Source organism: Hippopotamus amphibius, chromosome 5, assembly GCF_030028045.1.
Source record: "Hippopotamus amphibius kiboko isolate mHipAmp2 chromosome 5, mHipAmp2.hap2, whole genome shotgun sequence".
Lineage (NCBI taxonomy): Eukaryota > Metazoa > Chordata > Mammalia > Artiodactyla > Hippopotamidae > Hippopotamus > Hippopotamus amphibius.
This window is the reverse complement of record NC_080190.1, coordinates 151567809-151583180: the sequence shown is the minus strand read 5'-3', so window position 1 is coordinate 151583180 and position 15372 is coordinate 151567809. Positions and strand designations below refer to the sequence as shown.

The 15372-nt window shown below is 39.6% G+C and overlaps 1 protein-coding gene across 8 annotated transcripts in view; it reads left to right on the top strand.

The window, feature by feature from the left end:
- The window catches only part of TRPS1 (transcriptional repressor GATA binding 1), a 250933-nt gene that overhangs the window by 78463 nt on the left and 157098 nt on the right, over nt 1-15372 (top strand). For all 8 annotated transcript variants that reach the window (XR_009053706.1, XM_057734836.1, XM_057734831.1 and 5 more), the window contains one exon: nt 1669-2272. Coding sequence is in view for 7 of the 8 variants with exons in the window: in XM_057734836.1 (XP_057590819.1) it covers nt 1669-2272 (604 nt within the window). In the remaining variant the exon portion in view is untranslated. The remainder of the gene's footprint in view (nt 1-1668; nt 2273-15372) is intronic.

Below are 15372 nucleotides of genomic sequence, written 5' to 3'. Positions count from 1 at the left end.
TTAATACTTTTGAATTTTGCTTCCATAAAATAGGAATGTTCTTTTGGATTTTCAGCCATCAGACAGGTTTCAGAATGAAGTTGTCCAATACAGAAACCATTATAGTCCCAGAATGATTAAAGCGCACATATAACTGTGCTACTCCTCTCTGGTTGTAACCTTGCAGTTGCTTCCCTTTCCCTTTGGAAATATCTGCCTCCTCGCCATGGTCCACAAAGGTCTAGATAATCCTCCAGCTTGTTGATTATTATGCTTCCTCTTATTTATTCCTCTCAAGCATCAGTGGCCTCTTTCAGTATCTCAGACTCACTGGAATGTACTGCCCTTTCCGCTTCCTCCTTCTCCAACAAGGATAGCTCCTTTTCATCCTTTGCTTTGATATATCGCCCTCTTAAAGGCCTTCCAGAGGACCTTAAGCAGCCCTTCCACCCCCTTCCCATCCCATCCATTTCATTCTTAGCACATATGACACTTTGTCCTTACATATTTATTTATAGTCTAACGTGCAGCTTGTCATTCCTGACTAGACGCTAAACACCAGGTGGACAAGGACTACGTGCCTTGTATCCAATGTGTACCCAGTGCCTGGTGAAGTAATATTGTGGTGATTATCTACAGATTACATATGGGCATACCTATTTTGCAGTAGCTTTAAGTAATTGCTCTCAAAACTTATTTTGTTACTTTAAGTTGTAACTCCTAACACATTATATCAGTGGAGTAGCGTTGCACGTGGTTATTGAATTAGAGAGCCATACAAGGTTTTTACAGTTAAAGAATGTATGCCTTGTTTGTGTACCTTTCTGGTATGCTTTTTAGGGTACAGTGCCTCTGTTTTTCTTTGTTAATCAAACATTTGTCTTCATTTAACAGTTACTGTTCTGTCTTTAACAGCAGGAGATGCTATGAAATCCAACAATAAGGTCTTCTTGTTTTATGCCTGATAAAAAGAAAACACATTCACATACATTCTTTTAATGAATATGTCTGTACAGCACCTCTCATGCTGCTTGGCACCCAGTAGACACTCAATTTGTTGAATGTTTCTAAGTCCTTACAAGATTTTGTCTTAAAAACACATCTTGAGCTTCTGATATATCTTATTTACTAGATTATGTAGCTCAACTATATTTCATTGATTAAACAAATTTAAATTTTTTGATAGAAAATAACATTGTAATCAGGTAGAATTTTAATATATGTAAAAGCTCTATAGAGCATTCAGCACTAGAAATGTATGTATATTTATAGTGAAAAAATCTCAGTTTAGTTTAAATAAGCAGAAAGAGAAAAGTCCATTGATGAAATCAGGCGTAAAAATTTATGAATGTCTATTAAATAATATGGAATTGATGATTACCCAGTCACGGTAAAATGAACAGAGCAAGTCCTTCCATAATAAAGCAAATCAACCAGTTTTAAATGTGACTTGGCTGGAGTGTGTGCACATAAGTGTGTCTGTGTGTGCATATACCTGCTATTGCTAATATAGCAAACGGGAATATTGCATTCCTTTCCAGTTAATTACATGCCAGTTTCTGGGTGTTGAGAATATTGTGTTTCGTTCTCCCTATTACATTACAGGAGATAAAATTCAGGTGCTTGAAGACTATTTTCTTAAGCCCTTTCGAATGCTAGATTTCGAGTGACGGTTTTCTTTTTCTGCAGGAGAGCACACAGCTGCTACAAATGCCGTCAATGCAGTTTTACAGCTGCCGAGACTCAGTCACTACTGGAGCACTTCAACACTGTTCACTGCCAGGAACAGGACAGCACTACAGCCAACGGTGAAGAGGACGGGCATGCCGTATCCACCATCAAGGAGGAGCCCAAGATTGACCTCAAGGTCTACAGTCTGCTCAATCCAGACTCTAAAATGGGAGAGCCCGTTGCTGAGAGTGTGGTGAAGAGGGAGAAGCTAGAAGATAAGGACGGGCTGAAAGAGAAAGCTTGGGCTGAGAGTTCAAGTGATGACCTTCGCAACGTGACTTGGAGAGGGGCGGACATCCTACGGGGCAGTCCATCCTATACCCAAGCAAGCCTGGGGCTTCTGACCCCTGTGTCCGGCCCCCAAGAGCAGACAAAGACTCTAAGGGATAGCCCCAATGTAGAGGCTGCCCACCTGGCGCGCCCTATTTATGGCTTGGCTGTGGAGACCAAGGGCTTCCTGCAGGGGGTGCCCGCGAGCGGAGAGAAGGCCGGCGCCCTCACCCAGCAGTATCCTGCATCCGGAGAAAACAAGTCCAAGGATGAATCCCAGTCACTGTTACGGGTAGGAAGGTTTAATTTTTTTAAATAATCCTTATATCTTGAAGGGAAAACGGGGGGAACACACCTCCTCTAGAGTCAGTATCATGACTTACCAAGTGTAACTAAATGATGTGTATCAGTCTGGGGATTTACACTTAATAAGACCGAAGTGGTAGAAAGCAGCTCACGTGCGTTTGTGTGTACTCTACACATACTTAATCGAGTGGGTAGAAGTCACTTGTTTGTCACTGCTCTCAGCTCCAATCGAATGTTTGTTAATCATTCCTGGTGATTATGCAAAATGATGAGGCCGCTTTTGGAGAAGGAGACTCAGAATCCCAGAAGGATGCACATCTGTTACATGAAACTAACGAAATGACTTTTAAATTTTAAGGTGGTGTGACACAGTCTATGGTTAATAAGGAAATTAGCAGAGATTTAAATCGCTAAGAATGCAGAGCCCTCGGTGAGATGTTAATACAGAAATGTAGTGTTTTTAAAACTCACAGGGTAATTATGTACAAATGACAATGCTTGTTTTATTGCCAAGAGGCGGGAATAAATGAGATAGACTTAAGTGCGAATGGTGTGAAGAGCATCCTAAGAAGGGAACCATGAGTTTTATATTATCGGACTCTTGTAGGGAGAAAGACGCAGTCCTGTGTGGAAAAAACAAAACAAAAGCTCTGTAAGATAAGATCCTTGCTTACTCTCTTCATGCTGTGTCGACTGTGCATTGTCAAGACATATCTTAGATTTTGAAAATTCAGGTGCTCCCAGTTGAGTGATGCTTGCTTTTTGCCTAAGGCACCACCACTTCAACATCTCACCTTGACTCTGAGAAAGTTTTGAGCTTTCCAGATGATTTCAAAGCTTTGTTGCTGCATGGAAGGTAGATTCAGAAACCAGCTAACCTTTACAAAAGAGATGGTTAGGAAATACAATTCAGGCAGCCCAGTGCTTTGACCTGGAGGTTAGAGACCACTGAGTTCTCTCTGGATGTATTCTGGGGAGAAAAATTACACTTTCCAGTGTCAGCTAGGCTACGCTGCTTTCATTTGGTGCAGATTCTCTGAAGCCTATCTGTGCTTCTCTGGTTTTCTCTAGTGGAGTTGAGAAACGCCCCTTAGAGGAGCGCAGTTAATTATAAAAGCTGTTACCTTTCCCATCTGCAGTCATGCCCTGGAGCTAAGAGAAGGGCTTGAGTGCAGAACAGGAGATGCCTCCCTGTACACTGAGAAACAAAGAATCCTTCCTGCCGGAAAGGAGCAAGTTTATCATAATTAACTTTGAAAGAAGAGAAATAGTTCCTGTGGTTTTCAAGCGGGTGTTCAAGTTAGGGAGCTTCTTTTATATGTTATGCATTTTTATCATTGCAAATGCTTATCATTTTCTTAGCATTGCGGGACTCTTCTGGTCTCAAGTAGCGCTTATGGTTTTTGGTTGTAAGGCAGGAGTGACGTGTCCTCTGATTTTTAAATTTCATGTTACATCTTGAGAGCGTGGTGGAATTGATTGCCTTACATCCGTATCACTAGAGCTCCCCACTGTTGTTTTTTTTCCACTTAAAATTGTTTTCATCCGTGACATCTTCATTTGATACCAAATTGTGTGGCTCTTTTTAGACTGTTTCTGGAACGTTACCTTTCTGCCACCATTTGAATACACTCAGAATTTGGAATAAGCAGTAATTTGTGAAGTAGTGTAGTCTAAAACCTGAGCAGGGTAGTTCTAGTCTTTAAGCAGCCTGAGGATGATAATACTTTTCTTAAAAAAATATTGTTTTTCTCAATTCCTCCACTTCCTTAATTCCCGGACTTCAACTTTTTGTTGCATCATTTCAACTGTCTTTTCAGTTCCTCCACATTAGCTGCTGAACTAGGAAATCTTCAGCAAGATGCTGCTTAACTATGTTCTACAATGACTATCAGATTTCTAACTGTAGGATTTGTGATACTTAAAGGCCATAACCTACTAAATTTTGAGAGCTGATAAAAAAGTGTATATATATATACATACATGAAGTATTTTAAAGTGTCTTGGATCATTCTTCTGTGATTTTAGTAAAATTTGAATCATTAACATTTACATTTTCATTGCATTTGAATAGTGCTTTTTTGCAAATCACCTGTTTTATTGGACATTTGAGATAGGAGGTGTAGCTGATTTGATTTTTTGTGAAATATTTAGTATATTAATTGAATTTAGAAGTTTTAAGGTGCACATATCTTGCTGATAAGTTTTTTAAGGTACTTGAGAGAATTAAGAGCCCATTCTCATTGTGATTTTGACATGAATTCTACTTTGGTGGTAGAAATTGGTATTACTAATTTATCATGGCAAATACATACTTCTTAGTTTCTTCTGCTGCCATCAGTCAGGGGAAACCCAAAGGAATATTGCCATCATATTTACTAAGGCAAAACCAAAGTACTTTAATTTTGTAATTGTAGAGGTCTACTTGATAACAAAAGTGTCCCATAAAAATTTATAAATACACAATCGAAACATGCAAATATGGTTTACATGTTTTAACTGTAACAGCAGTGGTCTGTGTAAATATATATCACGGAATGTAATATTCATGTTAGAGTTTAAATAGTAGAATGGAACTTGAAATTAATTTGCTGTTTGGCATATTTGTTTCAAAATAGTAAGCAATTTAAGAAATGGAAACTGGTTTGAAAAGCAATTTTTTAATTAGAGCGTCCAATATAGCATTAATAGAGCAAACATCCTTAAAAATACGTTTATACATGCAGTTTCTAATACTAAAAGTAAAAACTTGACTGTCATCTTTGACTACTGTGCAGAGTGATATCGAGAATTAAGTGTGGAAAATGTGTCCAACAGAAAATGTTAATTTAAAATAGTTTAACACTACACTGCTAACTAATGGAAACATTTTTAAAGAGTATGCTGAATGGAGTTAGGGTCATGACACAAAGCACATTATTATAATATTGCTTTCAGAATATTAGTCTCTCTGATACATGTTTCTCACTGGTTTTAGTTATTAAATTTTGCTGCACTTAAAGTGAGGAAGGAAATATAAGAATCACAGAGAAGAGCTCAAGTTTCAAAATATTCATTAGTTTTCTTCACTTCTTTTTTCTTTTCCTTTTTTTTTTTTTCCATAGGTCAGTGTTTGGCTTTTAGTTTTGTATCCAGTGGCAGCTCATTTATGTATATTTTCATTTGGTGAATGTCTTCAGATTTCCCTTGTTACTAGTATGGAATTGATCTTGTTATAAAAAAATGCTAAATTGTGTATGTGACCTGTGTTGATGGTTGGGCTTTGAGTATGGCAGGGGACACATTAACATAAGCTTCATCTTGTAAATGGATTTATGAAAATTAGGGGTTTTGTGTGCATTAACAGTATTTCTATAAAATCATTTTTTCTTCTTTTTATGAATAGAAGGAAATAGAAGCCCCTTTAGACACTTTGCTAGAAATAGTCCAAATTTATATGTAAACTTTAATTGTTCCTCTTTTATAACTTCTAGAGTAGATCTTATGAAACATGAATAAGCTCCTGAAAATGTTTTGAAAATGCAGCATTTAAATTTGGCTCCGTGAAGAGGTTAACATCTTTAATACTTCCTTGCTAAAAGCAAAAGTTAATTGGTTTTGTATATTCAGACAGATGTTCCTTTCTTATCTTAAACTAAACAGTTTAGGATAGTCAGAACTCAGTATAGTCAGGTGCTCTTTTCTGATCAGCTTCTTGTATAATTTTTATTTTAACAAAAGTATTTATTTGGTAGCGTTTTGTGCAGATGTAACTGTATTTGTTTTATTATTTCCTGGTTGAGAAATTCTAGGTTTCATTCTTGTAATTAATGTTTTAATTGGATTTTATAACACAGAAAGCTTTAACTGATAACCACATTAAAAGGAACCCAACACCTGTTATTGAATTTCACAAAGATTTTGCCAATATCAAATGCATTTTTTTGTTTTTTAATGAAACGCAGAAGTATAATTGTTTAGTTGGCAAATCTATACTTTATGTGGTAAACTTCTCCATGTCATGGCAGAACAGAATGTCACAGTCAGATAACTCATAAGCTCTAATTCTTCCATCAGTTCAAATGCCCTACTTATCAGTCCACTTTCCACATGCACCTAGAGGAAAAATAAATCTCTCTGCGATTGATTTCAGTTTGCAGTGTAAGTTTATTTAGGGGTTTGTCCGTTTTAACATGTACATTTTGCACCGCTTGGTTTTGGCAGAGATGTTTGGCCATGGTCTGTGGAGTTGAGTTTCAAGTTCTGGGAGTTGAGATCCAAGTTGAGCCATTGGCTCAAAGAAAGGGCCTTCCAGAATCCCGTTCATCTGTCTCCTAGAGAGGATCACGATGCCAGCCATCCTCCCAGGAGTGTTGCACAGCTTAGTTAATTAATGTTTGTCAGGCCATTTGAGATTGTCAGATGCAGGGTTCTAGATAAGTGCAAAGTAGTATGATTATTTGTTCATTTTGTAAATGTGATACTAGGACAGTACAAAGCAGATGTTATTTCCTTCTTTCTTCAGCGGCGTTAAATTTATAGTTTAAAGATTGTTGATACCGGACAGTCTATTGAGATGCAAAAATGTTCTTTTGGGGACAGTCCATTGGCAGCCAAACAGACGTTTAAACAAGCGACATTGTTGAATGCCTTTACAACCATTGACAGGAGATCTCAGGAACTCTTTTTAACTAAGGATGATCTCAAGTGAAAAGTCTGGTATTTATTGTTTTTGCTTCATGTTTAATGAAAATAAAAGCAGCTATCATCTAGGTACTATTGTCTTAACATAGTGTTTATGTACCCAACGATTTTCCTGACCCCATTTGAATTTTTTACATTTGCATATATCAAATACCAAAGAGAAAGATCTATACCAGGAAAAATGGGAAGTATACACCTCCCTAATCATTAGCTATGAAATAGTAGTTTCTAGGCCATGTTGGTAAAGTTTCTCTTTAGGTAGCTGTTGATATTTATTGTGCCTAAGAATAAAATATTAAAAACTATTTACTCTATTCATAGAGTAACAATCCTTGTACATCTCTATGCTTCTGTCCTATAGAGATGCATTTCTCTTGTTACCTGTTAGAAAAGGGTATGATTTAAATTCAAATATATAATAGGTTTATTTTAAAAATAACAATCATCCATCCACTTAGTTATATTTAGTAGTGAACATGACCATTTTAATTGATTTTATTAAATAAAATCTAGGTAGCTTTTTCCCCCTTTATCGGTTATTCATCTTTTACATTGGTATACCATATTTGACAATAGATCACTACTAAAATCAAGTTGATAGATATATGTTTGACCAATGGGATTTTCTGTTATTCTAATTTCTTTCTTTTAAGTCAGCTCCCCTGATTCAAGTGTTTTTTTTTAAAAGCACATTCTTTGTTCTTTTTTTGTAACCTAGGCTTTTTGTGAAGTCTGGCATAGTTCTGCTGGCCCAGGTTTCTAAGGGAGGGGAAGCAGATGTATCTTTTAGTGAATTGGGCTGTAAGTTTGTAGTTGCTGTGAAATGGTATCCTTCAGCACGGGTATCTGTTAATTATTTCCTGTATAACTATCTTTTGCTTGGCTTCCTTTTTTTCACAGACAGCATGAGTCAGAAGATAACAGGGCCCAAAAAGAACCCTATTGTTGAGTGTTCTTAGATGTTGGAAGTGAAGAGTATATAGAAGGTGGCCCAAGTTTCAGGAGCACAGATGCAGAATGATTCAAGTGTGTCAGCCGTGAGCGACACAGCTCTGATGTGAATTTAGTACTTTTCTGGCAAAGTCCAGTCTGATGGGTGGATTTAATAGAAGTGTTAATTACCTAAAATCCAGGAAAATATTTTTATCTTGGATTTCTGTGTGTTTTGTTATTTGCTCCCACCAAAAAAGTAAATATTGTTTCCATTGTCATATTCATTTATACTCCCTTCCCTTTGACTCTGTTAGTGTACTTTCATTAAGTGTTTATAGACAAGGACGGGGATTAATAGGATGGTCCACCAGTAAACTCAAGGAGGCTTGGCAAGCAGGATACTGCCGCGTGTAGCTGTGCTTCTAGTTTAAGGAGATGCAGATAGTTTCAGTGAGGTTCCAAGAACCTATTTCCTTCATTTTGGCGGAGTAACAGTCTCATTTATAAATGCTTATAATTAACTATAATTTATAAGTAAAATAGAATTGGGATTATGACATTTTGGAAAAAATCCACAATACTTTATCTTAGGGCATATTTTTTGTTGTTATCAGTGATTAGGAGGAAGGCAAAGAATCTTACTTTCGTTTTGTTTTTGTAAGTACAGGGCATTTGTGATGTGATAAATTGAGTGGTATCATCTCTCATGTTAGGATGATCAGATAGCTCACACATAATTTTATATGTTAACTTGCCTTTTTAAAAAGAGCTTTTCAATTTCTAAGACTTAATTTGGGCATATTAATTATGAAGGCGATGAACCATTTCATGCCCTGGAAATTTACCTATCTGTAGCATCATGATTAACCAGAAAAAACTAAGGGTATACAGGTATATTTCTAAAAGACAAAATACACTGTATAATATTTAAATGAGAAAATACATGGCTGATAACAAATGGTGTCCCTGTCCAAGTCACTGTCATCTAAATGGGTCATTTTTAATATACAAAATAAATTCACTCATAAAGAATGTTTGGAGAATAATATCCTAGAAATATTTAATTAAGGATAACTATTAAACTAAATTGATTTATTTAATGATGAATGCAGATAATTAAGGAAAAAGCAAATGATAATCTTTAAGAGCTATTTCTTATGTATGTGAAATACGACAAATGTCCAATAGCCAGATAATGGTGTGATACACTTCCCTCATATTACATATGCAGCACAGTTTATTTTCTAGAGAAATTTATTTCTGAGTACAACCCATGTTCTTAAGCAGAGTTGAGTCATATGTCTTAAGGGAAAGCTGTCAACTCAGATAGGCTTACCTTCTTTAGGGGAGAAATCTCTCTTTTTTACCTTGTTTTCCTATTGCCTCCATGGATGATGTTTTTACTATGCTCCACAGTTTCCCAACACAGTTTTTGTCTTCCTTGGATGTGTGTTGGATCTGGTGGGTAATAGTGTGGGCTTTGAGGGAGCATAAGAGAGAAGAACTTGACTTTTCTCTTTAAAATATGGATTTTAATGATCTTTATTTTTATTTATTTTTGAAATATTCACATTGATTCCATTAGAAAGTGTTTTTCTTTCATAGGATTTTCAGAATGTCAGATTAGAATAGTCTTTATTATTTCTTAATAACGTGTTAAAAAGGGTCAAGAATATTTTCTCAGTTAACATTGAGTTTGTGGCTACTCTAGGCTAAAAATACAGAATCTCAGGCCATTCTTAACCCATCAATGACATTTATGAAAACGTGCCCTGATGTTATTTATATACACAAGTTAGGTCAGACTTGTATATGGGAATCTAAAAATCTACAAATATTACATTTGAGAGAGCTATTTGCTTTACTTAAAATTAATCATTTGCTTTAATAAAAAAAACCAAAACCTCAGTATGGGACTTTTAAAATTTCTTCCCTGATACCTGGAAAAAGGAAGATGTTTTTATTTACTTATAACTTTTTAGAAGCCTGTCTGTTTTGCAAAGCATGCTACATTTGAAGCAATGTTGGCCATATTTTAGAAGATACACTTGTTTGGTTAATCTAATTCTTCTTAATGTCAGGAATTTACAACCTAAAATTTTCTTGGTAATTCAAGAAAATCCGTTATTTCACCTGAATTATATATCTGATTCAAAGAAATTTGGAGGTTTTTAAAATGTGGATTGTTGAGATGATCAGTCTGTGGTCTACAGATTAACTATCCAGTTAATATGCCTCTCAAAACTTTATGCTATAACATATATCTCAGTAGGATTTTAAAAAAATCAAAATTTAGAGCTTGTGTCAAATTCACATATGATTTAAATATTTTTCAAGGTTCCAAAATATACCTGAATTATTCTTTAGTAGTGTGCCCAGAACTTTGAGGTTACAGTTGGGTTTGGAGGTGGGTATGTTCCACCTTTCAAGCCTGAATCACCAGAGGTTGTGATTCAGGCTTGACAGGATTTTATTTTCCAGTAAAATTATATTTTATGTTTTCCTTTTACTCTTCCCTTGTGATGTAGTGGAATGAGTAGTGGATGGGAGGAAAAGAGACTTTGTGTTGTAGACTTACTTACTTTGTGACTAACTAGCCGTGTGACCCTGGGTGAGTCACTCAATCCTGATGTCCTGTTTCCTTCTTTGGAAAATTATAGAGATAGAAGCATGTAATTGCTCACATCTCTTTAAAATTGCAAACTCTGGGGCCAAGAAAACTTTCTATAAAAACCTTAAACATTTAGACCTGTGAATTGATACCTGAGGCAACTTTAAGACAAATATCTTATATTTTAGACTAAGTGATGGTAGTGTCCAAAGAGATATCATATATTTGATGTACAAGTTCCTAAGTCAGATTTCCCCTAATGGTTGAGAACCCGTAAATTATAAACTGTCGTGGTCTGAGCGCGGGCTGGAAAAGACTTTCCAGACACAAGGCAGAATGCAGGGAAGATAGAGTTTGTTAGTGAGAAGGTCGCTGTGTAGAACAGTGGGCCGACTTCCTGGTAGCCAGGGAAAGCCGACCCTGCGCATGGGTTGCTTGCCTGTTTTTATAGCCAGGGAACCTGCAGTTAGTTATCTGCTGACTGGGCAGAGAATGTATACTTTTAGTGTGCTGAGCGGGAGAAAAATGGGGCAAATGTCTTTCCTTATATGGGGTGGGCAAGGGACATGACATGCTGCTTGGGAAAGTTTGGGACATTGCAATTGCTGCATTGCACAGAGTGATAGGAGTCCTGTAGCTCTTTGTTCCGGCAGTATTGGCCTTTTGAGTCTATCTTGTTCTTTGTCCTTGGAGCACACCACATTACCCCCTCTCTTTATTTAAGGGGCCAATACTTTGGCCCTAGTGGGTACCCCGCTCATGTCTGTCTATCTGCCTAGCTCCCTCTCAGGTGTCCAGGAACCCTTTTCATAAGGGAAAGAGGCAACAACCTCTCTGGCTGCTTCCTGCTGAGTAGGGGCATCATAGGGTCCTGGGTTCCCATTACCTGCTCTCTGTCAGGGTACACCTAGGGAGAGGTGGGGGCTCCATGGAAGATGATGGCAGCTCTAAGTTTTGTCTGGCTGATATTCTCATTGCATTACCATTTGGAGGTTTGTTTGTTGTACCCTAGAAGAGACAAACTTAACAAGGAGGTTAAAAATACATGGCCCAAAGATCAGTAGAAGTATGAAGGCTGCTACAGGACCTAGGAAAGGGGCTAGCTGGGCCCAGATATTAGTCTCGAAGTCCCACCAGTTGAATCCCCCTGAGGCTCCTTTCGTATAAAACCCGCTACCTCTTTTAATAATATCCCAAAGGTTAGTTTGAATTTTGCCCAATTGGTTGACAAAAAAGCAGCATTCCTCCTTTAACACAGCACAGGTCCCACCTTGGTTAGCTGTTAGTACGTCTAAAGCTTTCCTATTCTGTAAAACCACTCCTGCTAAATAATTTATTTGTTCTTGTAGAGTGTTAATTTGAGCTGCTAGGTTAGTAATCTGTTGCGTGAATTCGAGAGAGAGCTGTTGGGCAGTAAAAATAGCTGAACCTGTTGCCATCCCAATGATCATCTCTAGGACTGATATTACAGTGAGGGCTTCTCATTTCCGTCTATATGATTGAGAGTACGAGGGAAGCGGGATACTGTCATTTAAAAGGGTAAGGTTAGGAATAGTGTATGTAAGAGTACAAGCCCCCATCCAGTTGGCCGGAAGACATAAATATGCATTAGATCCACAGGGGAAATAGGTGTGGTTTGTAGGGTCCAAGCAGGTGTCTAAAGTGATGTTGAAGTAGGGTTTCCCCAGATGAGTACGGGAATGTTCTGTGCCCTCATAGGAGGTAGCTAAAATCATCCCAGCTAAGGGAGAGAGGCACGCAATCTTTGAGGGATGGTGGGAGAAGTTGTAAGCCCAATTGAAAGAAGGAAGGATAGGGTTCCACCCTATGTCATAGTTCCCAGGTGTCTTGAGTTTTTTGCAGTCTTCTTGCTTAATATTAAAGGGTTGGAACCAAAAATTATGGCTCTGGTATGGACAACTTGGGGATGGTTTGGGGCAGATGGAAGTCCCAAAATAGCTAGTCTGTGTCCGATTGGTGGTGACATTAGGAGGTTTTGGAAAGTAAATGTTGCAGAAAGGAGAATCAAAATAGTAAGTATGGGGATGGTTTGTTATGTCATCAGTTACAAGGGAAACCCATGTTCAGTGTGTGTCTATTGCTAACTTAGTCAGATATTTCTTGAGGGTTTGATTGGCTGTTTCCATCTTGCCTGACACCTGAGGACACCATGCTGAATGAAGATAACTGATTTGGCGGGCCTTGCTGACCCCTTGGGTTATACCTGAAATAAAGGCGGGGCCATTGTCTGATTGTAAAGAGTGTGGTAGCCCGAACCGGAGTATAATATGTTCCACGAGATGCTCTCTTGGTTTTAGTAGGGAAGGCCTCTACCCATCCTGTGAAGGTGTCCACCATGACTGGGAGCTATTTGAAGACTTTACAAGGGGGCATATGGGTGAAATCTATCTGCCAGTCTTTTCCTGGCTGGTTCTCCCACCTTTGGATCAGATGGGATAGCAGGGGAGGTTTTATAGCCTCCTCTGGGTTGGCCTGACATATACATTGGAGGATGAAGAAGATTCCTTTTCCTGTGAATATTGTCCCTATGAGTCTGTAAAGGGATTTGGGTCCTAAATGGGTAGCCTGATGAAGGTGGTTCAGAATCTTCCATTGGGAGGCTTCTGGTAGAAGAATTTTGCTGTCTGGGCTTTATAGCCACCCTTCAGGGGTTAGAGTGAACTCACAGTTCTGTCCCTCTTTAAGTTCTTATGGTGAGTACCATGGGGTCGAAGACTGTAAACTTGGGATCAAGGGGGCCTGTAGGACATTTTGGGCAGCCCTTTTGGCCTCTCTATCTGCCATATTATTTCCTTTAGTTATATATGATGGGTCTTTTTGGTGTGCCCTGCAGTGGTGATAGCTGTTTCCTTAGGGGATTTTATGGCCTCTGATAGGTCCAGGATTTCTGTTCCATGCTTGATTCAGGTGTTATGTGTGGTTAGAGTAGGCTTCGTGGTGGTTGTTAAGGCCACATTTACTGGAGTAAATGATAAAATAGCTTTGAGTTTTGTTAAAAGGTCTCGGCCTAACAGAGATGTAGGGCAGGTCAGGAGGACTAGAAAGGAGTGTGTGAATAATGTATTTTCAAGAGAACAAGGTAAGGGAGGTATGAGACGGCCATAAGAGGGTTGTCCGTCTATCCCTGTTAGGAGGATCGAGGAATGGCGGGTGGGACCAGAGTAGGAAGTCAGGGCTGAATAAGCAGCCCCAGTGTCAATCAGAAAGGATATAGTAGCCCCTGCCACATCCAGGGTTACCCGGGGCCCCTCCGTTCTTATGGGGAACATAGGGGCCTGTAGATAGAGCCCTGGGCACCTTTGGTCATCCACATCTAGGAGTCCCAGCTCTAAAGCACAATCTGGTTCCTGCTCCTGATAGTCAGTACCACCGCCAGGGGCAATTGGCCTTGATTTTGGCCCAGGGGGCCAGGTCCCGAAGTACCCCAGGTGCTGGATGATTTGGGTGTTGGCCTATCCCCTTGAGGGCAGGAGGGACAGCTCCTTTTCCAGTGGCCCTTTTGGCGACCGTAAGGGCATAGGGTATCGGGTGGCAGGGTGCCGCCGTTCCTGACAGTGCGCCCCTGCTGACCGCACTGGTAGCAGGTCAGCGACAGTCTCTGAGAAGAGGGAGGGATTCCCATGGTTCCCTGTCATGGGAGGGACTGAGGAATGGCAAGGGCCATATACTGAGCATGTCTTTTTAGTTTTTCTTCCTCTCTTAGTTCTCACCTATTCCTGGAAACCGCCTCCCTGTTGTTAAAGACCTTGAAGGCCGTGTCAAGTAGGACAGAGAACGGGGTTTGTGAGCCCTGTACTAATTTTTGTAATTTTTGTCTCATGTCAGGGGATGCCTGGCTTCTAAAGTGAACTGCAAGTATAGTCTGACCTTCAGGGGTCTCAGGGTCAAGGCTGGTGTATTTCCTCATAGCCTCTGCTCATTGGGCCTGAAAAAGGGCCGGATTCTCAGAGGGTTCTTGTGGAACTTCTCTGAGTTTATTATAATTGACAGGTTTGATGATTGCCTTTCTCATACCGTCTAGTAGACAGGTAAGCATGTAATTTCTCCTAGGGAGCCCTCCTGTTGGCCCGTTTTCATTTGCTTGATATTTCCACCCTGGGTCTGCCTGTGGGACTGCTTCTGCCCCTGTTCAGTTTTCGTTATGATTTCCTGCGTGTGCCTCGTCTGCAGGCCTGAGCCAAGGCCTAGATCCTAGTCTTTTCTTCATGTGTACAGCAGGTAGTTAGGACTATATGAATGTCTTGCCAGCTTAGGTCAAAAACTATGGTAAGGCTTGAAATTCCCTGATAAAAGTGGAAGGGTCCTGGCTAAAAGAGCCTAGTTTATTACCCTGGATATGAGAGAGATCAGACATGGGGAAAGGGACATGAACTCTCATAGTACCTAGGTCTCCATTAGCAACCTTTTGTAAGGGAAGCATATTGGAGCCTGCTGTGGAGCGCTGGGCTGTCCGTGTCCAAGTGTTGGGAGGGGAGCGGTGATTTGCGTCTGGGTATGGGGGTGGGGGTCGGGGAGCAGAAGGTTGAGGAGGTGAGTGCGACCGGGGACAGGAAGGGTCATCTAAAATATCTGATAGAGGGGGAGAGGGGCAGGGTAGTGGAGCTGATGGGAAGGAGGAGGGGGAGGACGAGGCGATAGAGCGGCGGTGGAGAGACACGTGCGACAGGAGCCCCTCAGGCTGGGATTCTGACCAAAGGCCATGAAGGCCTGGATGTATGGAACCTCAGAATCCTTTCCTAGTTTCCGACAATGGAGATTAAGTTGGAGGGTTGTGTTATAATTTAGTGTCCTGTTAAGAGCCCATTGTTCTTAGTCTCCCAGTTTGTCTTGGGGCCAAG